This window comes from Mytilus californianus, unplaced genomic scaffold (genome assembly GCF_021869535.1).
Source record: "Mytilus californianus isolate M0D057914Y unplaced genomic scaffold, xbMytCali1.0.p SCAF_28, whole genome shotgun sequence".
Lineage (NCBI taxonomy): Eukaryota > Metazoa > Mollusca > Bivalvia > Mytilida > Mytilidae > Mytilus > Mytilus californianus.
The window spans coordinates 215823-243374 of record NW_026262677.1 but is presented as its reverse complement, the minus strand read 5'-3'; the positions used below and the strand labels follow the sequence as shown (position 1 = coordinate 243374).

The window sequence follows — 27552 nt, the reverse complement described above, 5'->3', positions numbered from 1 at the left end:
TTTTAAAAACCAAAACTTATACAAACATTGAAGAGCTGATCAAACCAAAAAGGACCTAACGTATAGACAAATATATATCATGTTTATGAAAATGTATGTGAAAACCAGATGAGGGATTGTTCTGCTTGAAAACTGTCAACAAAAGTTTGGTATTAAGAAATGTTTAGCTGTAAAACAATTTTAGCAGAGCGAAATATTACTTAACCTAGAATATCTGCATTTAGGTTGTACATTGAACGAGAAAGGTATCAGGATACTTTCCAACAATATAGAATTGGTCTCGGGTGAACCTAGGGTAAAATAGATGATGACGAGCACTTGTTGTTCTCATATACATCCAATAATAAATTGGACTGTATGTTGGATTTGATCTGTTCTCCATGTATCAACTTAACACTTCTTAATAAATCTAATAAACTGATGTGGTTACTAAACTTTGAAAACGAACTTATAGTATCTTTCTTAAGTGAACTAATCTCTCTAAGTGGAGTATAGTCTGTATATGGCTTTTCTGGACTAACACGAGATATTCATGCTGCTGCAAATAGTATTTCTATTAAATTTCATCATGTAATTTTTTTAATATATATGTTTTCATAATCATGCAGCTTGTCTAGTTGAGCACTGACCCTTGGTGTTCAGTGCAGTCTTTCTCTATCACCAAAAAGGAAGCATTTTATTTTATAGTATAAATTTTATATTAATTTATTAAACAGTATGCATGATATAATTAATATGTCTGAATGTGTGCATCTAGGACAAAGTATAATTTGCATAAGTTACAGTTCAAATGTAGATAACCAAAGATTTTTTTATAACGACATTGGTTTTGTTTTGTTGGTGATTACCGATTGATTGACTGGTGTTTGCTTTACGCCGCCTCAGCACAAAAAGGCTATATCGCGGCGATGTTGTCACTGATAACAGTCGAAATATATTTTTTTTTACATCTAATGGTTATTAATATTGGAGTTCTGGGACTATATAACAATAAGAAGATGTGGTATGACTGCCAATGCGACAAATCTTCACCAGAGACCAAATGACGTAGAGGTTAGTAACTATAGATCACCGTACTTCCCTCAACAATGAACAAACCCCATACCACATAGCAAGCTTTAAACGGAACAGAAATAAAGACAAATGTAAAACAATTCAAACGAGATAACCTACGGCCTGATTTATGTACAAAGAAATAAACGAAAAACAACAAATATGATAAACAGCAACAACGACAACCACCGAATTTCGTTATCCTCATATATACGAGCAAGCGAATAAAGACAGATCTGAATTTTAATCAGATTGATACAGAATGTAGCGGGGTTAAACAAGTTTACGGGCACCAACCCTGTCTTTAACCTGGGACAGTGGTGTAACAGCACAACATAACAACAAACTAGAAAAAATCAGTTGAAAAGGGCTAAATCACCAGATCGATACAGAGCACAGAAATAACTAACAAATACACTAAAGAAAAAAAGTACAGATCCGAGAATTCTCACATTTACTGAAACCTAGTTCAAAACCAATAAAAATTTACAAAAAAAAACATGTATCTAATGCTTAACAAGATAAATTTGTTTTGAATATTCTACCACAATGGCACTTTGTGAACGCCCCTTCTCTGTTTTACCTCTGTCTGTCCATCCCTCGTATCCTTCTCAGGAACTACAAACCAGAGCTTCTTGAAATTTGGTATCATGCTTTAAGTGGGCATACAGTGTGATGCCTTTTCAGATTCATCGCTTCTAACTTTCCTGTTGAAAGTTTCTTTTGAATAATGAAAAAAGAATATTTTGCCTGTTGCTCAGATTATGAGTACCTGTTTCTTTACTACCCCACTTACGGGAACCAGTGCGATCTTATATGCAATTAAAAGTATGTTAAATTTTTCAGCACAAGCCAGGACGAAGTACAGTTTGCCATAAAATGACTGTCACTTTGTTTTAACATAGACAAAATAGGTATGAATGCTTGAAATTGCAGAATCTGTCATAGAAAGTAATGGACTCTGAATAAGTGGTTTATCCCTATTGGGAAACTCGACTTGTTATCATCCTTGAATTAAAACCAAATAAAACTGCACCTTTCATCACTGCAATATCAGGATTTTTTGGAATAACGATCTTGTACGCTTTTCCAAAGCTCTTGTTAATTGCATTAGTAAGAATTGTCGACATTGAATGACCACCAACAATTAAGATTGTCTCAACTCCTTCCAGTTTTTTTTTCTTTAGTAAGTTTTCCATTTCTTTAACAATATTTTTAATAGAATCATCAAAAAATGATCTGAAAAGTTCATTTGTTATTCTCATTTTATCCCTCTTAACTGATACTCGACTCCTATACATGCTTTGTTTGACTGTGTCTTCTAGATCGCATCCTGTTACTTTTTGGAAATGGTCTAACCATGAAAATGGTAATGGCAAAGTTTGATTATCCTTTGGCAATTTCGAGTGTTCTTCTGTGAAAGAGGCTTTTGTATGCTCAAAATTATAAAGTAATTGGTAATAATCGGAAGGGTTGTTAATCTTGACATTAGTAATAACATCATTACCAAGAAGTCTTAGCAAAAAATTGTTAAACTTTGCAGTGACTGTGATTCCACCCCAGTGTCCCCCGCACGCTTGATGAATTTCTTTCAATGTATTCTTCCCAGTAACTTCGTATACTGTTATATCTGTTGTCCCACCTGTCGGAAATACAAAATGAAATTCATAATTATTATTAAGAAGCTCCCAATAGCCTGTATCGCTCACCTGTCATTTTTTGCAAACAAAATATTGATACAATACAACAAAATTATGTATTGAATGGAAACTATTGTACCATTTGTCTTGCAGATCATTTTGGCTGGACCAAGTTTCTGTATATAATTCATTATTATTTTACAGAATATAAATGAAATTGAAAAATAAAATGGGTTAAAATTGTGACCTTTTTGTGAAGTTTTATATAATGGGTCAGTTCACTATTTCCGTCATGTTGACTGATTTGTAAATTTTATTTTGCTGCATGATCATTTATACTATTTTTAGAAAATTTCTCTATCTGCTTTAATTTCCGCAAAAAAATCATATAAATTTAAATTGCAATAACTCCGATATAAGGCCAATTGGCTATGGACATATTTGTAGATCTTAATTTGCTGATGATTTTGGCTTTTTGAAGATTCTTTCTATGTGCTATATAGGTTTCCGCAAAAAATGGGTTAAAACAGCAATTAAGGGCATTAACTCGTATAAGGCACCAATTAACGATTTCAGCCTCTAATTGTGCTAAATATTTTTTTCTATTAAAAGTTTTTCCCTGTCTATCATAGTTTCTGCAAAAAACACGAAAATGGATAAACATCGTCTTTCAAGGGCAAGATCTCTATCCGTTTTAGTTTCCGCAAAATATGGCAAATGGTTATTAAAGTCATCATTGTAGGGCATAGTCTCCTATATGAAATCAATTGGGGATTTCTGCCATGTTGACTTATTTCTAGATCTTATTAAGCTGGACATTTTTTATTTCCCTTTGAACAGTATCTGATCACATTTTCTCTATATCTGCCAAAAAAAATGGTAAACGTCGTCTTTCAATGGCAATAAATCATATAAAGGGCAATTGTCGATTTGGCAGTCTTGACTAATTGTGTTGGTAATGTTAACGATCTTAAAGTTTCTCCCTATCTATAATAGTTGTCAAGATGATAACCAAAACCTGTGGAATTTCAAAAAAATTGAGATATAAGCCAAAAACGGCAGTTTACTCCCTATGTTCTATTTTTAGCAACAGCGGCAATGTTTGTTGGTGTATCAAATCCTCGGATACAATTTTACAACTAGATTCCCTTAAAACATTCAGTTAAAGTTTGGTAACATTTGGTGTAGTAGTTTAAAAGAGGGCCGGACAACGGACGACTGACGACAAGTGATGGCAATTATTTATGAAATCGATAATCCGATGCTCATATTAGACCAACAAGAACGAAAAATTATCAAACACGCTCGATTTAGAAAATAAATATTGATGTTTAAGGGATTTATAAGAATTCATCTAAATCCGGGTTATTTGAGAGGTAAATACACTCTAAAAATGTGTTTAGGGTCTTAACATAAACCTATACATGTTACTTGCAATGCATTTGTTAACACGTTCTTATCCTAAATATGTTCTTCTCATAAACATGTTGAGGAAAGTTTAAAGCTTAAGCATGTTTAATATATATATATATATATAAACAAGTCTAAATTGAAAACAACGTTCAAACCTATGATTGCGTTGGATAAAAACCGCAATTTTTTTACGCGTGCATGCAAAACAAATTTCTTTGTAGAGGGGTCTAAATACAGCACAAACAACATTTTCCAAAAGACCAAAAAAGTGAAAAAGTATATTTTAACAAAACGCATTTGACTAGCAGGTCGAACAACGGATGTTCTTAAACCCTGCTGACTGCCATGGCGATTGCCAAATAAACGGATCACAGATGTAACACAATGGATCTTAATTATATTAATTTAATACCAAACAGAAAACAATAAACTTGCGGAAAAGATGGTATATCGCAAACATGAGGTGCAAAAATTTGTACACCATATCCGGATTTCGACAATTAATGTCTCTTCAGTGATGTTAGGAATCGAAACGGTATTTGGAAGGCCATATAATTTACATATATGTATACAAGAGGAGTTGACCTTTTACACGCCCAGAGCCACACAAAAGAGCAAAAAGGCAAACGAGACAACAGTGCCGGGAGGAATAGTTTAATAAACCTAAAAAGAAAATAATCGTGTCGGACAAAAAAAGGTTTATTGTGTTTTGAGAGGTTAGATAATCATCAATAATTTAAGAAATCCAAATTAATTAAACCATACCAAATGCATGTTAGTTCAACGTTTATGATAAAAGAGTTTTGCGGTGATTGCAATTTGTAAAACATCATGGCGTGTAATAGTGTTATTTGAAGAATTATAAGTTTATAGAGAGAAACGACTATAAGCATTATGGAACAATCCATTTGATACCAATCTATGTAAAATAAAGAAAGCTTATGTTGAGAATTTTTGTTTTGTTTCGTGAATTGTCGAGTTATTGTGTCCTATGTAGGTGTCAACCAGACATTTGATTTATTACAGAATAAAATTGAGAATGTAAACGGGGAATGTGTCAAAGAGACAACAACCCGACCAAAGACCAGAAAACAGCCCAAGGCCACCAATGGGTTTTCATCACAGCGAGAAAAGCCCGCACCCGGAGGCGGGCTTCAGCTGGCTCCTAAAATAAAACCTTTTTCCAATTTCATAAATAAATATTAATAAAAGTATAACTTGTTAATAAACATATAACTAGAAGGTTATTCTTAAAGCATATTTTGAGGTGAAACAAAGATAACTATTAAGTGAAATGATCAGACTAAAGCTAGCAACCAATTATAGCAACCACTAAAGATCATAATAAGAATTAACAAGCTAGAGAACCTTTATGTGATATATAATCTAAAAACCACCAATTTGCATTGGGTAATAACGTTATATAACAAATAAAATTTTTGCTACCAATACCAAATGTGTTGTTTTTTAATATTTAATTGACCAGACATATGAACATTTCAGATAAGACGGAGACAGTACAATATCACATCTACAGCTGAATGAGTAGCTTCGCTGGCTTGCACAAATCTAGTGCTATTAAGCAGATAGCCGTATATCGCTCGACTCTGGTAAATCGGGCATTACTAGAAAAAGTCGAGACTGCAAATCTAAAATCTAAACATCTATGTTAGTAAAGCTTGCGTCAGTTGCTGGAATTGGTCAATCTATGCTAATTTTCAGTCTTGAACGTAATACAAATTAAAACCGAACCACGCTTGTACAATTGTAAATTCCAAAATCTCGGAAGTTCACGCAAATTTGATATTAGCAACAGAGGCTGTGTATTTATGCATCCAAAATGAAACTGACACACCCAACTGTGGTGGTTTGGCACTGACTGCGCGATTTACAATTCTCAAATGACGACTCGTCAACCAGAATAATAACAGTATATATATATCTGTTACCTGTTACCTAATCTGTAAGTTCCGCCTCTGTCAGGCGCACCACCAAACGGTGTATTTGGGATTTGCTATTTACACGTGCCATAATCACACCTGAACTTCGTCATTTTACCGGGATTCTAACTGTTATATACAATCACTGACCAAAAAAGAAAATTATATATATCTAAATAGCGTATGTACATAACTCCTCTACTAGCTATCCATACTTCTGGTTGTAAAGTTCACAAAAAGTTCTCAAAATGTAATTGTTCAATCAATAACTGATTAAAAAATAATGTCACATTGTATCATGATAGAACCTAGGTTATCTACTTTTAGCGCTAACGCAGTAATATACAAAATTGGCTGTTCCGCGTTACGCCTACCTTATTTATACGACCAGGTAAACTCAATTTGCGACAGTAAAAACCCACATTTTAGGTAGGCCAAGCTTCAAATACAATACGGTTATCTCTATTGTAATGGAAAATAAACAATTCAGTCCGTTTCAGTTATCATTTCGGTGTAACACTTCATAAAAAGAAAATTCCGCGAAATGACGGCAACTAAACAAGGTGACGTCATATGTTTGCTTCTGGCGACAAATTTAAACACCGGCCGTTTTCAGGCTTCGTGTACGCCTAAAAATGTAATGAAATTGGATAAAAAGAACATTTTTTTTTCGTGAAAAATGTTAGGTTTTTTGTTTTGTTTATTATAGAATAAGATAATATTTTTAATATTATTATACGTTCGGTTAAAACGGAACAGCCAAAACAGAATCGTGTGTATAAGGCAGTTTACAAAGATCTTTATCAGCTTCCAATCCAAGTATTTCAACTCTATTACATGTATGACCATACAATTAAACCTATTCTAGTGTATAGCATTGAAATTACATGTATGTTCAAAACTAGCTCTGCAGCATGCCAGAAAGAAAATGAATATCTATTACAGCATATTTATATTCATGATTTTTTTTAGATAAATCCAATTCCAGATATATGAAGTATATTTTAGGTGTAAATAAAAAGTCACCAACTTAGCTGTCTGCTAGGAGAACTTGTGGGATTCCCTTTATATGTTTCAGTTGTATTATCAATGGTGAAATATTTGTTTAGAACAAAAAATATGGAACATGGTTTACTGTCTGATACCTATATGTGTAATTACATAAACATTTTTACTTAGTACTAATAATATAGAATGCTGGTATTTAACCATACGTTAAATTTTTAAAAAGCTGAATATTCAAAATTCAGATGTCAAGTTTAACTGTTTTTATCTAGTCAGTTAAGCAAAAACTCTGTAATAGTTTTTTTAAATTTTGGAACACAAAAAGAACAGATACAAAAAGTAGTAAATTAGATATTTATTTTAAACAAAAAGTTGTTTTTCTAAAGAAATTTATCTATCTTTAAACAATTTTCGATTGAGATGTGCCATATGTAAAATCAGAATCAGTGCCCATGATCTCAAAATAGAAAGAGACACATCTACATCTACAAATTACTTTTTAGCTTCAATATGTGACAAAATCATAGTGTATTGTTTTGTATTATTAACCAGTTTAGTGCATTATGTATGAAACTGCCTCTTTATTAATAAAAGCAAAACTGGTCCATCACAGACTAACAACTAACAGGGCATAAGAACAGGGCCATTATGAATAAACAGGGCCATTATGAAAAAACAGGGCCATTATAAAAAAACAGGGCCATTATGAATAAACAGGGCCATTATGAATAAACATGGCCATTATGAAAAGAACAGGGCTATTATGAAAAAAACAGGGTCATTACGAATAAACAGGGATATTATGGATTTTCAGTTGTTATCAATTCAAATACATTTCTGGGGAAAAGAAACAACAAGAAATTAAAAGTTCCCAAGAATCAAGACTTCATTTCTCCTTAAATACTGTTCTTGTACCTGTACAGGAAGTTTTATCTAGCACTAATAGTATAGTTTTATTGTTGATATTCACCCCATATGTACCAAGTGTTAGATTAGTTTTATTGATATTAAAGAAATTTCTTGGTATTTCTAAACGGAAGATTTTATACACACAGAAGAAGAAGTATACTTTAACAACAAAATTATTTTCATTTATATGAATATAATATGACGCAGGTTTTTTTCAAAAGTGATGATTTTCTAAAAATTGTTTAACATTTCACATTGGTATCATACTTTAACTTTGTTTAAACCTGTTTATTTACTTTTGATCTTAATTATTTATCCCTTACAATTTTTATTAACTATGTATTTGCATTCAGGTATCACAGATCAAATTTATTCGTTCATTGTGTGTTAATTTGCGTTTTTTTGATTGAGTTAAGCCTGCCAATTGATATTTTATAGTGTGTCTTTCTATGTTGTGATGTTATACTATTGTTTCAGAAAAGGGAGAAGGTTTGGTACCATTAAAACGTTTAATCCCGCAGCAAATGTTTGCACCTGTCCTAAGTCAGGAATCTGATGTACAGTAGTTGTCGTCTGTTTATGTAGTTCATACGTGTTTCTCTTTTCTCGTTTTTATATAGATTAGACCGGTGGTTTTCCCGTTTGAATGGTTTTACACTAGTAATTTTTGGGGCCCTTTATAGATTGCTGTTCGGTGTGAGCTAAGGCTCCGTGTTGAAGGCCGTACCTTGACCTATAATGGTTTACTTTTATAAATTGTTACTTGGATGGAGAGTTGTCTCATTGGCACTCATACCACATCATCCTATATCTATTATCTTATTTGACCCACTTGTCAAGTTAATAATAACATAATACATTCCATGATGTGTATCAATTTATTTAATTCTGAGTTTTAAAATCCAGAATGAAATCTTGTATTTTGTATGCCATACATTGCTTTGAATAGGACAACAATAAAACTATATTTACATTTACATGTTATTCAATCACATCACTTTAAAAGTTTCTTTTTAATATTGCATTTGGTATAATTATATATATTCAATTTCTCCACAAAAAAAAACTGATTTGGCTTGGTTAAATATAACACATTGATGGTTTGGTTAATAAAAGTGTTAAGAAATGGGTGTTTTCAAATTGACCCTGTTATTTGTCCTCGGTCAGTAATAATGGCCTCGGAGGCTGTAATGTCCCTCGGCGTTGCCTCGTGCAATTACAGGCATCCTCGACCATTTTAACAGACCTTGATCATATAACAAGGCCATTATGAAAACACCCATTAATTAACACTATATGTATAAATGTCATGCTACACATCAATGATAGTTAAACAGTACTCAGACTGATATATACAAATAACAGTTACCTAATTGCATTGGAAACGGACCGATAAAATGGCAGTACATCATTTAATTATTTATTTATTATAAACTTTTTAGCATTGAAATAACACCATAGGGTAGTTTTAAAAAATTAAGTGGTAAATTCATATTTTTGAATTCCAACTTTTCAAAATAACGATTTTTTATTTTATAAATGAGTAAAGCAAAACCCTAAACAGACCTTATTTACAACTGGCCAATGAATGTTCTGTACAAAAACTTCTTGTTATATATATTTGATGTTTTTAATCTGTCAGTAATCATGACATAGATACGTAAAGACCAGACCATATGAAAACAGTAAGTAAATTCTTCCAACAATTAATTATTTAAACAGCTTGTTCAGAGGCGGATTTAGGGGGGGGGGGGGGCATGGTACCCGCCCCCCCCCCCCTTTTGTGGGAAAAATTTGGTTGATTATATAGAGAATCACTGAGGTATGACTGGAGCGGGCCCCCTCTTAGGCAGTCAGTGGGCCCCCCTATGAAAATTTCTGGATCCGCCACTGTTGTTTAACAACTTCTAATCGAACAGACCTAGATGCATAAGGTCCTTCACAGTATTCAGGTAAATGTTCATTTTGGTTTTGATTCTGTAATTTTTCTACACTACGTTACATGCAAATGCAAAATAATTAGCGTTGTTTGTTCAGTCCAATCAATTAATAAATCTTGTTTTGTTATGCCTGTAAACTTCAATGAATAAAATCGTATTAAATATCCTAAATGTAACATCTTTAGCCTCAAGTTATGTGGGTTTGGGTGGCTCTATCAAAACGTGTATAGATGAGATATTTTTCGCTAGGTTGATCATCATTCTTAAATTGAAATACAATGTATTATATGAAAACAACCACTTTTATTTTGGTCGTCCGTCATTCCCTTTTCACGTCTAAATGAAACATAAACACATTGAAAAAAATCTTTAACCTTTCTTAGTTTTTTTAATCGCCTGACATAATCATATATTATAAATCGTAATAAAACAATAGATAAGAACCATAGTAAAGAAATAAGTAGTGTGAAAAGGGGGATTCTACACCACCTCCCAATTTCAAGGGCAAAACCAGCATAGGACCCCAACTCCGAGGCTAAGATGCAATCCGACAGAGTCCCTTCTTAGCGTATAATAAATCATGACTTTTGTACACAATGGATTCGTCGACACAGATGACTTCATCAGCGAAGACACCTTTCAGGAAAAGGTGCAGGACCAGAATTAGGAAGCCATCAAATGTAAAGACTTGCCCATCGAGCTGATCTATAAGATCTTGGAGGTGGCTGAAGTGGATGGTAAGTTTGGAAAAAGCAAAATCCTCACCCTGAAGGACCGCCAAGGAGAAACCAGTAAAGTATGGGCTTGCCCCACGCTTAATAAGGAGAAATATTCTTTGCAAGGAGCCTTCGTACGAAGCACTGGGTTTAAGCTCAGCAAAAACTCCAAGCAGGAGTATCTCTCATACGATCTGGTGAGGAAGTTAGGGGTAAGGACGCAAAATTTCCCAATCCAAAGCGGATTGGGAATTTTTTTTTTTTGTCACTTAGCACTTTGATCTGGAGGGTTCGGGAATGAGCGAGGCTCGATTGGAAGAACCCTCCCTACGGCGCATGCGCATTCAATTCTTCACTAATTGGGGTAGAAGGTTGACGAAGCTGATCCTTCTCATCGTAGTAGTTCTTCAGGCACACTGCAGGAGCACCGTCTTCACCTGCCAGCTGGGACTTGTAGGTTTTGGCTAATCGCACGGTGTCTCGATGCTTCTTTTTCTTCTTGGCGACTCGGCGTGAGATCAAGGATAGGATTATTATCCCCGTGGCACATACACAGGTGAGGGAACCTAGGGGAATGGATGCCACAGCACCCACACCGGTCAGAGCAGACCCCATGGTACCACTGGTCAGCAATAGACTGCCTACGCAGCACCCACCCAGGGCAATTGAGATGACCTTATCAAATCGGTTGTAGATCTTCAACGCATGCTCATATCTCCGGATTTCTGCGGTGAGCTCCTCTTCCATGCATGCGATATGACTGGCATCTACTTGATCCATTTATTTATAGGAGCATACCGAGGAGGGGAATATTTTTGAAGGGGCTGTTAGGACCTAAAATCAAACCGGCTCCGTCGTGGAATTGCCGACCACGCTTCAAGTAGAGTCCATCACCATAGGTGATCCGGGCGTTTGAGGGTTTGAGGTAGAGACCGCCGCCACTAGGTTTCACGGTACAAACACACCCACCACGTTTTAGGTACAATCCAGACCCTAAGGCTTTGTTGACGGCTACACCACCCAGACCACTCAAGGCTCCAACACCCAAGGCAGGTAGAATGGTCTTAGCTATCATGGGAAGTGTCCTCATTGCAAGCCCCGCCAGCATGGGTAGGAAGCCAACCACCTTCTGCATGTTTTCCTTCAATTGGGTCGCACTCAACTCTAGGACCATGCCACCAGTACCCTTCTGTAGGAGCTTGGCGATCCTTTGAACCTGGCGGGTGGTGAGCCACATCTTGTGTTCGCCTTGCAGGTTTGCGTGGGACAAACGAATGGAGACCAGACAACCTTTCTTAGCCGCCCGCTGAAGTTTATCAGCTTGACCTTTTGTCAAGTTCAAACCATGTTCGTGATAAGTCATTTATTTATACCTCACGAAGATGAAAGCGGATGGTGAGATGTTCACCCCTGAAATCGATGGACCTACCGTCTTGATCGGTGAGATACGTTTGCATGAGATTGATGGTTCGCAAGGTCACCGGCAAGTATACTAGATTCTTGGGGGTTTGAATGATCTTTATACCAGGACCGTCTGTGGGAAAGAAGCTGTAGATGGTGGACTTCTGGGTACCGTTCACATAACTTCCATGGATGATATCACTATTCACCAGAATGCTGTTGATGCTGATGATATTTACAATGTGTTCCCCTTCCGTTTAGCCGTTTGTGATCATATCGAACGTGTAAATCTGCCGCTCGAATCCCAAGACGGTGTTGATGCTATTGACAACGTTGAAGTCTACTTGATAGTGTCTGGCGAGGGTCAGCGTTGCTCTTAGGGTCGCCCGGTTGGCATCGATGATGATCTTCGTTTTGTGTTTGTTGAGCCGTAGCCGCCGCTGGATCTCATTGTTGATGTCTTCGATGTCATAGGAACCTGTGCTCAGTGCGATGGGAAACCAGTTGGCACCATCGTCGGGGGAGTAGCGGAAGGAATTGTTACCTGCGTGAATGTTGGGGATGGAGTTATAGGTTTCCAGGTTTACCAATGCCATCTCGTAGGCCTTGGATTCTTTGAGATGCAGTGGGGGGTTGAACCGGGTAAGGATTTGGCTATCGTTTCCAGAGACGAAGAAGAAAAACCCATGCTTTGGGTCGGTGTTATCGACAATTTGCTGCAACAATGTGTTGTCCATTTATTTATGGTAGACCATAGTCACATATTTTTGCTTCCACTCTTTGATACCATCATAGTACTCCTTGAGCTGTTTTTCGGCCTTCACCACGATTGCATAGACTTCGGCGGGGGCGACTGGCAAAGAGGAGTTGTAGGTGAATTTTATCCATTTACTTTTAGTACACGACGTTCATCTTCTGACCATCGGATTCAAACTGTAGGATTCTGTCTGAAATGACAAGTGCAAACGCTTCGGTGTTGGCTGGAACATTGCGGGCGAATTCTGCTCGGATCTGAATATCCACCGTAGTCTCTTTGAGACGCTCAGACTGATGACTCACATCAATCACAAACAAGGGGTACAAGTCGATGAAATCGGAGGGATTGATACCACCATTACTGAGGAGAGTGTCCATGTTATGGAATTTCTTTCTGAAGTCGGAAGCCTCTTTGAACACTCTGGCGATCCTATTTTCGTTGAAAGCTGCATTATAGTCGACTGCCGGATAACGTTCAGCGTTGAGGGTGATATGGATATTTCGCAATCGACAGTGATCGAACACGGAAGCATTATGGGTTTGGTCACCACTTCTGTCGGTTTGGAAGGCAACAATGATATATCTAGGCTTTTCGCGACCACTCTTGGCAGCTAGGCGCCAGTTAAACTGTGAGGCTTGGGGAACGGCTATGGAATCACACTGTCTCATGCGAAATCCACAGTGGATCTTGGATTTACTCTGGATGGTTTTGTACAGTTGCATCTTATTTTCGTCTGAGGGGGTGATGTGAGGGACGAATCACGATAGTTTACTCAGGACGATCTTTGCCGGATCGTTGACGGCAGCTGCTCTCAGAATGGCATTAGCATTTGAATCGCGAACGAGTGAGAGTTCGTGCCTGAACCCGTACACTATTTTGTTGTAATCATCTGTGAATCCAAAAATATGTTTTATGGGGATGGCAAACGAAAACGATCCTTTGTTGGTGGGCTTGGTGATAATGTATCCATGACGGGCTGCAAATCCAGTGTTCTCAGCCTCAGCATCGGTGGAAGAATCCTTATACCACAGTTGGTTGAGACCCTGCGATTTGGAGAAGTCGTCGGGGTAGGTTAACATTCCCAGCATAGTGGTGGCGATGCCGGGGTCATTAATATGTTCGATCTGCTGACCGGAAAGTCTGTAACTGATGCTCTTGAAGAGATACATGATACCATTATGGGTGAGCGACACAAGATCGCCATTGGCATATGCTGTGTCATCATTCTTGAGAAGTCGACCTTCCACCACGAGATAACTCTCGGCGGGATGTAGGAACAAATCCTGGGTTTCGATGTTGATTCGGATTTCAGCACCGGCATTGTTCAGCTGGGCACCGGCTTGTGGTTCGTATTCTCGAACCTGATATTCCTGGAGACTTTCGTCGAAGGTCAGCCCTTCGGTGATTGTAAGGATGTCAGACATAATGTATTTATTTATAGCGTTGGACGAAGTCGTGTATGGTTTTGATACCAGAGCCGGAGATTAGCTTGTTCAACCGAACTTGCTCTGGCTTCTTGCGTTGAACACTAGGCTGTTTTTTTACAACAAGGATGTAAAGCAGCTGCTCCAAAAGCATGATACCTACCTTCCCGTCTTGGACGATCTCGTCCACCAGTATAATACCACCAAGCATCGATCCATCAAGATGACCCCCGCAGCCGCCAGCCGGAAAAGGCATGAGACCAAGGTCTTCTGGAACCTTTACGGAGACCTCCCTCCCATGCAGCCTCGGCGATTCGACGTCGGCGATAAGGTCCGGATCACCAAGAAGAAGGGCACCTTCGAGAAGGGATATACTCCGCGCTGGACCGAGGGGGTCTTTACCATCGCCCAGTCCCTAGCGACGCAGCCATCCACTTATCGCCTCAAGGATTTCAGTGGCGAGGAAATTCAGGGATCCTTCTATGAGCCTGAACTTCAAAAGACTGATCAGGACGTCTACCGCATAGAGAAGATCCTCCGCAGGCGAACCAAGAACGGGATTAATGAGGTGTTTGTGAAGTGGAAGGGTTATCCTAAGAATTTTAACTCGTGGGTCCCACAATCAGATCTACAATAATCCTCAACAACCTTTCCGGTCTCAACCTTGAGACTGGAAAGATTTGGAAAAACTAAGCATGCTTCAATTCGACAAAAACCCTCAATGCATCCAAATCCGACTGTAGACGATCGTAAAGGGCTTTGGTGACGGGTTCATTGTCAGTTTCTGGGAGTGGGAGATTCAGCACGTGAAACTTTTGCATATCCAGCTCAGCGTTTATCTTACCACCGTTGGTTAAGGCACATTTTGACTTATCGACTTTACTATCTTTTAGAGTCATCACCTTTTTTGTGAGTTCTCCGATTGATGAGTCATACTCCTTTTGCATTCGCTTGATGGTCCTCTGCATCTGTTTACACTCAGAATCTAATTTGTCAATATCTTTCATACCATCTTTCAACTCTTGGGTTACCCACCGTTTTGTCACAGCATCCGAGCTGTCCTTGGGATGTCCTAGGCTAGAAATGCGATTGTCGTTCATATCCAAACCCTGTAGCATTCGCCGAAGGGATGTACGCTTTCTTGCATGGGATCCAAACATATTCATTTATTTATAGAGTGAGAAGACTGCGTCCTCCAGCGACTTTTCGGCCGCCAGCATCTTCAACACGTACAGGCAAAAATGACCACACACCACATCCCCTCGCTTTTGCAGTTCATCGGTGTTGTATCGGATCTCAGGCTGTAAATAGTCTACCATCTCGTCAGGCGGTGGCAATCCATCAGAGTCAAAGTAATACTTTGTCGGTCCGCGCTTGTACCAGCAAGTCCAATGCGTTCCAGGACCCTTCCAGCTATCGTGATTCAAGATTCCACATTCGATGCGGCGCGGGCTGGGTGGTAGGGTATCTCGCATAAACACAGAGGGGATTCCTAGGGCTTTGACGGCTCTCTCCAATTCCTTATTCGACAGAGGCTTGTGGGGGAGGAGGATGCCGTGCATGTGTATGCTGCTCATTTATTTAGGTATGGGCATTCACACCAGTCAGAGACTGCCAAGTGCAGAAGAAGAGAGATGGGCATCCGCACCCGTCAGAGCCTACCATGTGCAGAAGAGGAGAGATGGGCATCCGCACCCGTCAGAGACTGCCAAGTGTAGAAGAGGAGAGATGGGCATCCGCACCAGTCAGAGCCTACCATGTGCAGAAGAGGAGAGATGGGCATCCGCACCCGTCAGAGACTGCTAATTGCAGAGGGGTGGTGAGAGGGAGGGTCCCAACTCAGTCGCGGGCGTCAGCGATTCAATAGTGTCCGTGGACGAGGGTGCTAATGCCGTCTGGTAGGATGTGGCGCTTGGTATCCTTGGCAGAGAGGGCGACCTTGTTGATCTCCTGGGTGTAGATCTGGTGGAGGTGGCTGCGGATAATATTCATGGACATGTGGACCTCCTGCTGCGTGTCGAGGCATCTCTTGTAGTCGTCGAAGGTGATGTCGCGCTTGATGGTGGTCTTCGCGACTCCTTTGGCTCTCTTGGTGGCCGCGCCGTCATCCATCTTGTAGGCGTACAGCTTCGGCCGGAGTCCCACGAAGTCGGTCATGCTCTTGCCGCCGCACTCGTCCTTGAACATGCCAATGATCTTCTTATTTGCGCCGACCGGAATTCCGGAGGGGTGGTCGGCCGGATAGTTCGACGTGTCGAATTTCTCCTGGACGTGGGGAGCGATATCCTTGTAGAAATCCTCGGTTCGGATCTCGTAGGCCAAGCTGTTGGTGTCGGTGAAGAGCAGCCTGGCGTCGTCGCCATACATCTTTCGCACGAATCCGTAGTGGAAGTCATACATCAGGATCTTCGAAATATCCAGGATGCATGCTCCCAAGTAGACGGGCTTATCGAACTTGAGCTTCGTCTTCTTCATATGGACGGCTGCCAGGTTCTCGGTGAAGACGACCCGACGATCGAAGTTGGGCTTGGCCACGAGCTTCAGCGCCTGCTTCTCGTTGGTGACCAGCAGGACATCGACCCTCTTGCGGATATTTTCCATGGTCTTACCGAAGACCGAATTATTCATGAGCTTGAAGAAATCTTTCTCGGCGTCGGACTTGGCCACGGCTCTGAGCTCGGTGTTTTTGTCGATGTACGGCTTGAGCCATGGGGATTGCCTGAATCCAATGATGCGATGGACCTTGGCGAGCTTCATCCCCCTTCCCATATACATCTTGAGGTTTCGATAGTGGAGGATGTACTTTGTGCGCTTACCTAGGTGAGGCACGAGCTTACGAACCTTGTCGATCTCAACATTCTCCGGCGCGAGAGGATAGTCGTTATGATCGTCGTGGAGATCTTGGGGGTATTCCAGGTTGCATTCCACCATGGCGCCATATTCGTGGTCGTCCGGATAGCTCAAGATGTCCTCGATTTCTGACGGCTCCATCCATTCGAATTCCCCCGTGGGAAGGAGTTGTGCCATGGCCCACCCGTAGAGATTGTTGGCGTCCAAGTAGGTCAGATACTTGGTCGGCTGAGACGCATCGTAGTCGGTCATGTAGGGATTGTTGGCCTTGTCATATCGATGGGAGATCATGGCCACACCCCTCCTAGTCCCACCCTCGAACATCATCAGCATGTCCGGATCTGAGAGAAGCTCCAGTCGGACCCCAGTGAATTTCAACACCGCGTCGTAGGATAGCCCCGGGGCTGTGAAGTAGTGTGCGGGATCGAGCTTGTAGTGTTTGATGCACATATCCCTGAAATCTTCGAAAACATCTTCCAATATTGCTACGTCGCTCTCCAGGTAGAGATTGTGATAGTCCTGCATCATCCGACAGCTAAATTTCTAAAAGACCTGCTGCGCGTGCTCGTACTCCTCATTGCTGATGTGCGTGCCATAGAGTCTGCTGAAAAATTCCTCCTTGGGCGGTAGGTTGTGGAAGACGATGAGCACGTATTTGGGGAGCTGAAAGTCAAGATTGCACTGGTTGTGTGCGGCGCCGCGATACCTACCCGTGAGGTGATCGTGATACCGTACCTTATCCTCACCCATTGCGCTACCGCAAATGTGGCAGAGTGTGCTCGCCGCGAAGCTCTCCTTATCTTCGTCCGTCATCGTCATGGGTTTGTTGTCACGAAAATTTTGTCGATCTCCCCAACTTCCTTCTCCATGCACTCCATGAATTTCTTGGCCGCATCCTCCCTACAGTAGACGACCGATTCCTTGTAGTCGCCTTGGGCATACTTCACGCGGTAGCAGAAACCCGATGGTCGATGTAGCTGGTATGCCTTCGTGTAGGCTCGCGATGGGTCGGGTTGGTAGGTATCCATCTTTCCCGTGAAGCACTCGAAATCCGCGCAGATGGTGAATGGAACCCTCATCTGACGCTTGTGATGTTGGAAGCTGATGAGGGATCCTTCTTCCGGCATCTCGATTCTGACCGCCTCCTTTTTGCCGCAGTACTCAATATGATCGTCGAGGATGTCCTGCCTGGAAAAGTGGCACAGGCATCTGCGGAAGAAGTATACCGACTCTTTGTGACCTGTCACTTGAGACGTCAAGAGTCGTGAGAAGCTCTTGATCCAGCAGTAATGCTGCTTGCTATCGCTGGTTAGGAAAAGGAGATCTACGTGCTGTGCGCCGGTGTTCTTGGATATCCTTAGGGGATATATCTGGAGGTCCTCTTCCCCATCCTCACCTTTTTTCAGACCGTTGTAGCCATAGACGTTGATGTTGAGGTCTACATTCCGCCTCTCGAATTTATCGATCGCCTTGAGGGACACTGGGAAGTCGATATCGTCAAATTTCAGCTCACCCTCCCATTTCTTGTACTGGTTAAGCATGATTCCCATCCACCTCATCATGATGCAGGGCCGCCAACACTGCCTACTGGAATCAACGATCATCCTCATTTCTCACGTTGACGATTGCCTTCTTTTTGGCAAGTGCTGATGGGGTTGGTATGTAGGAGCTGCCCCTAAGTGGCTTGAATTCGTTCAGGTGGATCTCTAGCTGCTCGATGTGGGCGAAAGTCCATCCACTACCCTCGCGCATATACCTTGACATGCTTTCCTTGATCTTCCCTACCATGACCGGAATCTCAAAGTCGAGGTCTGCTGATTCGGTGATGACTGTCTGGGCTGATCTGAAGTAAGGGATAACGTAGGTGTTCCCCCCAGTCGCGAGATTCGTTTTGACCAGCTCCACTTTCAACACTAGCTGTACCTTCAAGCCCTTCTTTCGGGTGAGGGCATCTTCGATCGTCCTGAGATGGTGCTGCGACTAACCTGGAAAAACGTTTCCAAATCATGCTGCTGGAGCGGGTCGATTCTGACTGTGCCAAAGACTCCTTTCAATGCATCGAGTCGGTTGACTACCTTGATCTCGTCTTCCACTGGGGCATTTTCGATATCCTTCTTCACCAGGTCGGTTAGGGCAGCTCTTCCTAGTCGGGAATATTTGGTGATTCCGCGTCTTTTGGCGATGGCCTTCAGCTCCTTCTTTGTGAAGACCTCTTCGCGGGCAAATTTCCGGTTGGTTTTCTCCTCGATGAGTTTGACCAACTTCTCCTTCAACATCCTGCTGACCCCCCTCAGACCCTCATCCTTAGCTATTCGGCGAAGTTCCTTGATGGTCTCCTTGACCTTGATCTTACCTCCAATGGGGATGTTCTCATCATCATCGTCCTGTTGGCATGGCTGCTTGCTATGCCTCCAGCAGAGCCCATCCTTTCCCGGCTTACTCTTGCAAAATTGCCCCTTCTTCCTCTTCAAGGGAACACTGCAGGTCGAGGGTACTTCACCCTGAGCATGCTCAAAGGGCTGATACACCTCTTCCATACCACAGGTTTGGCACATGCGGGTCCTATCATCCATAAGTACCATCATGTGGTTGCTGTAGTGCTGCTGAGGGGTTGGGGTTGGGGCTGGAACTGGGATTGGGGCGATATCCTTCAAATCTTCCGGATTCTCCAAGAAGAAATCTGCGTACTGATCCATGATATTCTTACCCGATGCCATCTTTTTATTTATTTCAATTTGGGGCACCCTTCTCTCTAAGGTGTCTTCGCTGATAAAGTCATCTGTGTCGACGAAACCATTGTGCACAAAAGTCATGATTTATTATACGCTAAGAAGGGACGCTGTCGGATTGCATCTTAGCCTCGGGGTTGGGGTCCTATGCAGGTTTTGCCCTTGAAATTGGGGGGTGGTGTAGAATCCCCCTTTTCACACTACTGAAATATTTAAAAAAAAGATTATAAGCGTTCAGTTATCACATGGTTATATATGTAGTAAATTACAAAAAATAACCCAAAAAAACATAAAAAATGTTGCACTATAATTGAGTGATTTAAATGGAAATTTTATATTATAGCATTTTACAAGATCTTGTCTTCGTGTACTATGTACATGGAATAATTTATGAAGTTGATTGATTGTTGTTTGCTTTACGTCCAGTGGTAAATAGTTCATGCATGTTCCTGACGAGAACACATACATTTTAAATACAATAGGTAGGTCTTGCAATAGGAGATCGACAGTGAGGTTGGACGTGAAACTTGGAATACCGCTGGAAAATGAGGGTATATTGAATAAGGACAGAAATTTAGCCTTGCAACAGCTGGCCACATCCGGACCCCTCAAATAATTGGTGCAAGAATTTTCAATTGATCCGTGAAGTCTACTCTGAAGTCGGCCATCGATATTTACGTGCAGTTTCTAATATCATTTAACGCAACTAATTTAGGTTGGATACTTTTAGCTCGCTTTAGTAACTGTGAGAATTCTGTGAAACTGTATTGTTTATTGTACTTCGGTTTTTGGTATAATATTCTATACTACCGCTCTCCTGGTTGGTCTCGTGGGAGTGTGTTCGCCTCGAGAGCGGGAGGTTGTTGTTTTGAATCCCAGCCGGGCCAAACAAAGCCGTAAAAATTGGTATTTGCTGTTTCAACGCTAAACACGCGGCATTTATGAGTAAGAATACAGACGTGTAGGCATTGAGTTAAAAATGTGTCCGGGTAGGGTTACTTTTCTTCCTGCGAAGTGTTAGCTTGTGAACTTACACGTTAAAAACCCGGCTCAGCGTGTTGGTCTAGTACAAAGCAGGGTTAATATTCATATTATACTAAATTTACATGTTTACGTCCTGAATATGCATTTAATTTGCCGCTGGACGTCATCCGTTGCCATCATTTATTTTACCGTTACTATACAGTGAAGTGTTTTTCTTCTAATGGTTTATATTACACCTTCTTTAATTTCCACTGATCGAAATTAAAAAAGGGCAGGTGATATTTTTGAACCAAACACTTGTTACTGTTTGGATATCTTTGACGGTAAATATTATTAAATTAACTCCATATTTTTTAGTCATGTGGCGGTTTTGAGCTTATTATTCTGTATAGGCATCTTTCTATTACAAAAGACTGTATGTTGACTCTTAATATTTTGATTTGTCTGTGTCGTTGGGTTGTTGTCAAATTAATGTATACCTTTATCTCCTTTTATTCAAAACCAAAGGATTGACTTGGGTATAGAAATATTGACATCTCTAGACTTCTCCGGTCCGACAGTATACCCTTGCTAAAGGGGTGCGTCCGTTTGTCTGTTCGGATGTATAAATACGCAGCTTTGTCCGGTCGAAATAGAAATTAATGTCGTATATCCGATGCTTGGTGTAGTGAGAGTTTCACGCTAACTATACGTTAAAGAACAATTTGAATAACTCTTTGAGGGGGAAATACGATCTACGCAAAAGTCGAATGACTGAAATCTCCAAACAACAACAAAGGTCAGCTTAATCTTCAAATAAGTCGCATGGCTGAATTTAACACATTTTTGCGCCTTTTGCAAGGACAATTGTAGAAAATTAACTTTTAATAGTAAGACAATATCTAAAGATAAATTGTTGCCAACATTGTTTTTATACATTTTTCTTTTATGACAACTATACCAGATATAAAAAAAAATTGACACTTGTCACCGTCTTTGTACGCTTAAATATATGAGTTATTGCCACTCAAAGAAGATTTTTTTCTGTTCTACGCCCCTCCTCCTAGTTTGGCTGAATAGGATACAATGTAACCCCTGATGTGGACTACGTTATTTAATGTTAAAAAAAAAAAAAATGCAAAGAGAAAAATGAGGAAAAAAATGCTAAAATTACGCTTAAAATATCAAATATGAATAAAAATCAAATATAGAAAAACTGTTTGAGACAATCATCAACTGAAGACTAAAGGTTATACGTCACTAAATGAAGCTGATTAATTGATTGCTCCATTAATGTCCAAGGGCAAATATGTCATGCCAGAGACATATATATATATATGTGTATATATGTCTCTGGTCACGCATATTCACGACGAGATGCAAAACGGATCGACCTGAAGCAAATGATTACAATTTTAGAGTGACACTTTAATAAGATAGAGCGGTGACTAGAGGTTTATATCGTACTAGAATAAAGTGAACCATGATTAAAATCGTAAGTTAAGCTATTAGCCCCCCCCCCCCCCCCCCCCCCCCCCTTTTCCCCCTCTTTTTTCGAATACCAAAAACAAAACGACACGAATTTACAATCAATAACGGCCACTATAGGTAAATGAGATATAGACTTAATTTGTAAATAAATTCCTATTGCAGCCAACATTTCCCGGTTTAGGACAGGTTTGTAATTCCACTCAAATACCGTCTGATTATTGGCCGGAGATATTATGAACCAAAAGATCTTTGATTCTCTGAAATTGTTAATTATGGTATTTTGCTGGCTGTTTTTTCCCGATCCTATTTTGGACCCCCTGATTCTAACAGGGCGTGTCTAATTAGTCATTCCCGATTTACTTTTAGTAAATTAAACCTCAACTTAAAGACCTATACCGGGTTAATAAGTTCGAGGAACAATAAGTAAACAAAAGAGATCTTTTATGAAATGAGATCGTCCCAGGTATCTTAGATAATTATTTTGCGTTGAATAACAATGAAAATTGCAAGAACAGGTTTGTAATTCAGGTAATATACAGAGAACATACCATATAAAGAAATCTGAATATAAAACCGTCGGCTGTCGATCGATTGTATAATGAATATCGAATAATGCACAATGAACCGGCCTCTTACATCACATACATGTACAATAGAAATAGAAATAGAAATAGATATTCTTTAGTTGACCTATCATGGACCCTTGCGGGTTTTAAATTTCATACAATGATTACAATGATTTTTTGATGACTACTCCTGTTTCCGGTGCATGAAGTGAAATAAAATAGCCATTTTTTTCTGAATTTTTTTCTGGACTCAATTTTTCTGTTTGATTAAAAGTTTATGCTGAATTGAAACATGTATTTAGATGGAAACAAATGTTGCCTCTTGTTTGGATATCAAACCAGGAAAGTGGAAGGATATCATGTTTACTGGAAGTGGTGTGGACTAGTGAAAACAGCAAACAGAAAGTAAAAAAAGGTAGTTTTGACTTCTGGGTTTCATCACTTCTTGTTTATCATGGCACGAGGCACTTTTTCCCATTAAATCACAATTTTACATTACTACATACATGATATGTAATTTTTTTTTTGCATTTTATTTTTAAAAACTTTCAAAGATCAGCTGTGTTGCATGTAAGCCTATGGAGCAGACACATGTTAATATAGTAGACGATCAACTAATATTGTAAAGATTATTTCCCTCTGAACAGTATATAGTAAACTTTCAAGATATAATGTTGTTACAATATAAATGATATGCAACTTCAGTTTTATATTTCACACTCGTGTTTGATTCACTAACATATGACATTTGTATATGTCGTTGGTACGCCAAACATAGTTTTGAAGTAGTCTTACTAAGAAGGATTACTGCCATGCGACAGACGGATGGGTGCAAAGGGATGATAAAAGCTACACATGGGAAGGTTAGCTGTAAAGGGGTAATCATAAAAAGTTATTAGATATAATACTGAACTGTTTGAACTGATAAAATCGTTATGAAAGGAAAGTAAAAAAAAACTGTAGGATTAGCTAAATGTATACTCATGAGTCATTTGTATTTACCTCCTTGATCCAGGACAACATACTTCGACCCAATACCCAGTGCTGCAATAGCTTTACAACCCTCGTTGTCCTCTGAGTCGCCCACTGCTACTCGGCGACAGTAAATTGATGCAGCTTCTGGTTCTAAGGCTAAGGTCAAGTTTTTACCCAATATTCCAGCCTTTAAGACAAATAACGCCATAATATATTTGATAATTAAAGAAATGAAATAGATGCTCAAAATAATAATAATTTGTTATAAATACATTGCATGATGTTTCATGTAGCTTCCATCATTTTGCCCAGCATAAACACTCACGTGCTGTTTTGTGATGTATTATGTTAACATAAAACGCAATACCTAAGACCTAAGACTTCACGTGTTGTTTATGACACCGATACAACGATGCGGAGGAATTCTAAATGAAAAACAACAAAAGGTGGTTTAACTCGTAATTTTCTGAATCCTGCATAAATATGTAATTAAAAGAATTGAATGCATGTTTTTTTTTTTTTTTTAGTTTTATAGTTTTATAGAGTCCTAAAGCGTTCACCGTGCGTAATTTAGTTAGCGTTCCGTTAGCGATGTACAACGATAATAAAAGTACAAAAAGGAGCATTTTTAATTCTATGTTATTTACTGCTTATAACGTCTTTACAATAAATCCGTTTGCGGTGTGCATGCTGATTGATTTTCCATTCTGGGAAGAAATGGTCTATTTATCAGTTGTTACAAACATGTTTCACCACGCCACATTCTTTATGTGCCTGTTCAAAGCCATTGTAATGCAGTGGTTGTTGTTGGTTGCTGTCTACCATATTTGCTTTGCGTTTATTGTTTAAGCACAAACCAGACCGTTATTTTTCTCATAAAAATTGTGTTTCCTTTTGTTTTCCCATGCGAAAACCCAGTTGAAATTAAACAAAAGAAATGGAACTCTTTATTAGAGATGGTAAAATTTGAATTGTTTACGTCTGTTTCAATGGGCTTTAAAAGTTAAATAAATGTGCCTAATTTAGGATTTTATGCATCTTATGTATGTGATTTTACTTAAATTATTGAATTGAACTTCAAGATATTTGTAAACTTTTAAATTATTATAGTCAAATTTCCACAAAACAGTCTATTTTGGTAGGTGCAAATTCTCGTGGATCTATTTTGTGCATAAGCATAAATTCCGCAAATAAAAATTCCAAAGAAAGATAATAGTTTTATCTTCTTAAACCATCACTTTGCATCTCTGCCCCCGGTGACAGTTTTTCGGAAAAAATCCCCCAAATAGGCAATAATTTCATCGAAAAGAGATAGTCGAGTACACCTTTTTACGTTCAGGTGTGTGTGGGTTGACTATTCTGTCTTGAAAACGTATAAAAAAAAAATTTGATACATCATCTCGCTTCAGATTCTATTATTTTTATATATTTAGGCTGTAGGTTGATACAAAAACATTACAAATTTACAGTACTAAAAGATGAAATATATGGGTCAAGTGAAATACCTTTCGAATGAGTCATAACAACAGAGAAGCGTGTTCGAATAACAATTGTTTACTAAAAGTACTTGACGACAAACTTTTCTGGTGGATCTTAAAAATGCATAACTTCAAAAAAACTTCATTTTTTGTGTGTGTTATCTAGGTAATTAGTCTTCAACCTCTGAAAATTTTTAGTCTGCCCTTCCACGAAATATTTAATTAGAATTTTAAAAATATTTTTGAACTTTCGAAAATTCCCCCTGACAACCGATCAGACAATAGTTTTAAGTTGACCAAATGCATAAAAGTACATTAAATGATGCTCAATAGCTAGTAGATACATTTGTCTTTTAAAATACAACTGGCATATAAGGATCGTAATAATACTATGCGGATAAATATATCGGTTTTCAAGAGCTAAATTGACAGCGCGTCATCACTACAATGGCTTCCATTTTTACGATAATAAAAATTAGGTGGCGTAATGGGGAGATAATTTTGACGAAGTAGAATCCTGACTGTTCCCGGGGCCTGTAGTTGTTTATACCATTGTGCTTTGATTTTTGGAGGATAGTTTGGCATTCATACCACATTTCGTAAATGTCACATATTCTCAGTTTCTGGGAGATGATATTTAAACATGAAATAATATTTGTTTACAACATAACATTTGTTGTAATATCTTCAATTTAAAGCAAATAATGCAATAAATCGTCCTGCAAAATTTCATTATCCGGATTTCTCAATATTCCAGAAAATTAAATTCGAACAAATTCTAGATCTGCATGGAGTAGGATTTGGAAATTATGTTTATGCTTTTGAAAGATTTATACCATACATCAACCCATCAAACAACTTTGTTGAGACTAATGCAGCAACTTGTTTACCATAATAATGGAAAACAAAAACCTTGCAATTTAAGCTTGCTGAATTAAAAAATCAAATATTTGGTAGTAGCAAAATTACCTTTCTTGCTGCATCCTGCATAAACAGCTTAGCATTTTGATCCCAGATGGCGGGAACTGTAATCACCCAATGTATATCTTCAAGTTTATATTTAGTTCCTTTATGTTTTTTAGACTGCATGAACTCTTCTTTGACGACTTCTCCTGTCAAATATGAAATGACGGCAGCAAAAACATCAACTGCATACATTTTCTTTTTGCTTTCTGGGTTTTGTATCGCTAGTGATTCTTCTAACATTGTCTCCTTTGTTACTATGTCCTGTAAAATGGTGAATGTAGACATCTTAAGGCTTTTTGAGTAGTCGGGACTGACAATGCCACGATGAAAAGACTGTGAGGGTTTTTTTTTTAAAATATTTTCAGACAATTTTAAGATAATGCTAAAGACTTTTAACATTTACGCAACCGATAGCTTCATTGAGTTTTCTTTCTGAAAATATATTAAATAACAAAAATTTCAATCCTCGAAAGGACCATTAACATAGGGATTTGAGAAGAATATTTAATTAAAGTTGCGTTTTTAAGTTCTAGGGATGCATAATGCATGATATTGTATGATTTATCTATTGACCCATATATTTTTTTCTGTAAAAATTTAATAGTCTAACAAAGCTAAAAATTTTGATGTGTGCACAACGAAATTGGGAAATCTAAATAATACAGATAAAAATACCTCTTGCTTGAACAACTTTATTTTGAAATGTTCAAAGTAGTACCATTTGCTGTAATCAATTTCCTTTGGGTTTAATCGAAAATCATTCATTGCCTCATACCCAAAACTAACGAATTTTTCTTCATGATCAAACAAAACGCACGTTGGAGCTTTATTTGTTTTGTTAACTCCGTCTCCCCATTTCCGAACGTTAATTTTTTGGGTTGTTTGGATTTTTCTGATAATCATGTCGTCTACAGACGGCATATCCAGAGTATGTTGTCCCAAAGTCTATTGCAGCGACAAACAGTTTGTCATGTTTAATATCCTACAATAAAAAGAAGGATGTAGATGCCTTTCGGAGCTAATAAAGTGGAAGACCAGTTGAAAATTAAAGATCCGATTAAAGTTGACTTGACACTCCAACTACACGAGGTGGGATAATACGAACAAAATCTAAGTATACAAAAACCGCAGTTTTGTAACAAAACCAGTTTGATGATCTAATAAAGAGACATCTAGACAATTTGCAGTTCAAATAGTATAATACTACATGCTGACACAGTGTTATGGGCAGGTAATGAAAAGCTTATTCTAATTTAATTTGGCATGTAACGACAATTTTGATCGAATGGTGTCTGCCATCAATTCCACGGTTGACGGTCGGAGTCATTGGCCACAA

The 27552-nt window shown here is 38.8% G+C and overlaps 1 protein-coding gene across 1 annotated transcript in view; it reads right to left on the bottom strand.

Moving 5' to 3' along the window:
- Positions 1–725: 725 nt before the first annotated feature.
- Positions 726–27552, bottom strand: part of LOC127732805 (heat shock 70 kDa protein 12A-like) — a 37199-nt gene continuing 10372 nt past the window's right edge. Inside the window, exons 2-5 of the mRNA XM_052241975.1 lie at positions 26892–27198; positions 26220–26477; positions 23800–23959; positions 726–2695 (exon numbers count right to left, since the gene is read on the bottom strand). Coding sequence (XP_052097935.1) covers positions 2034–2695; positions 23800–23959; positions 26220–26477; positions 26892–27137 — 1326 coding nt within the window. The 5' untranslated portion in view covers positions 27138–27198 and the 3' untranslated portion in view covers positions 726–2033. The remainder of the gene's footprint in view (positions 2696–23799; positions 23960–26219; positions 26478–26891; positions 27199–27552) is intronic.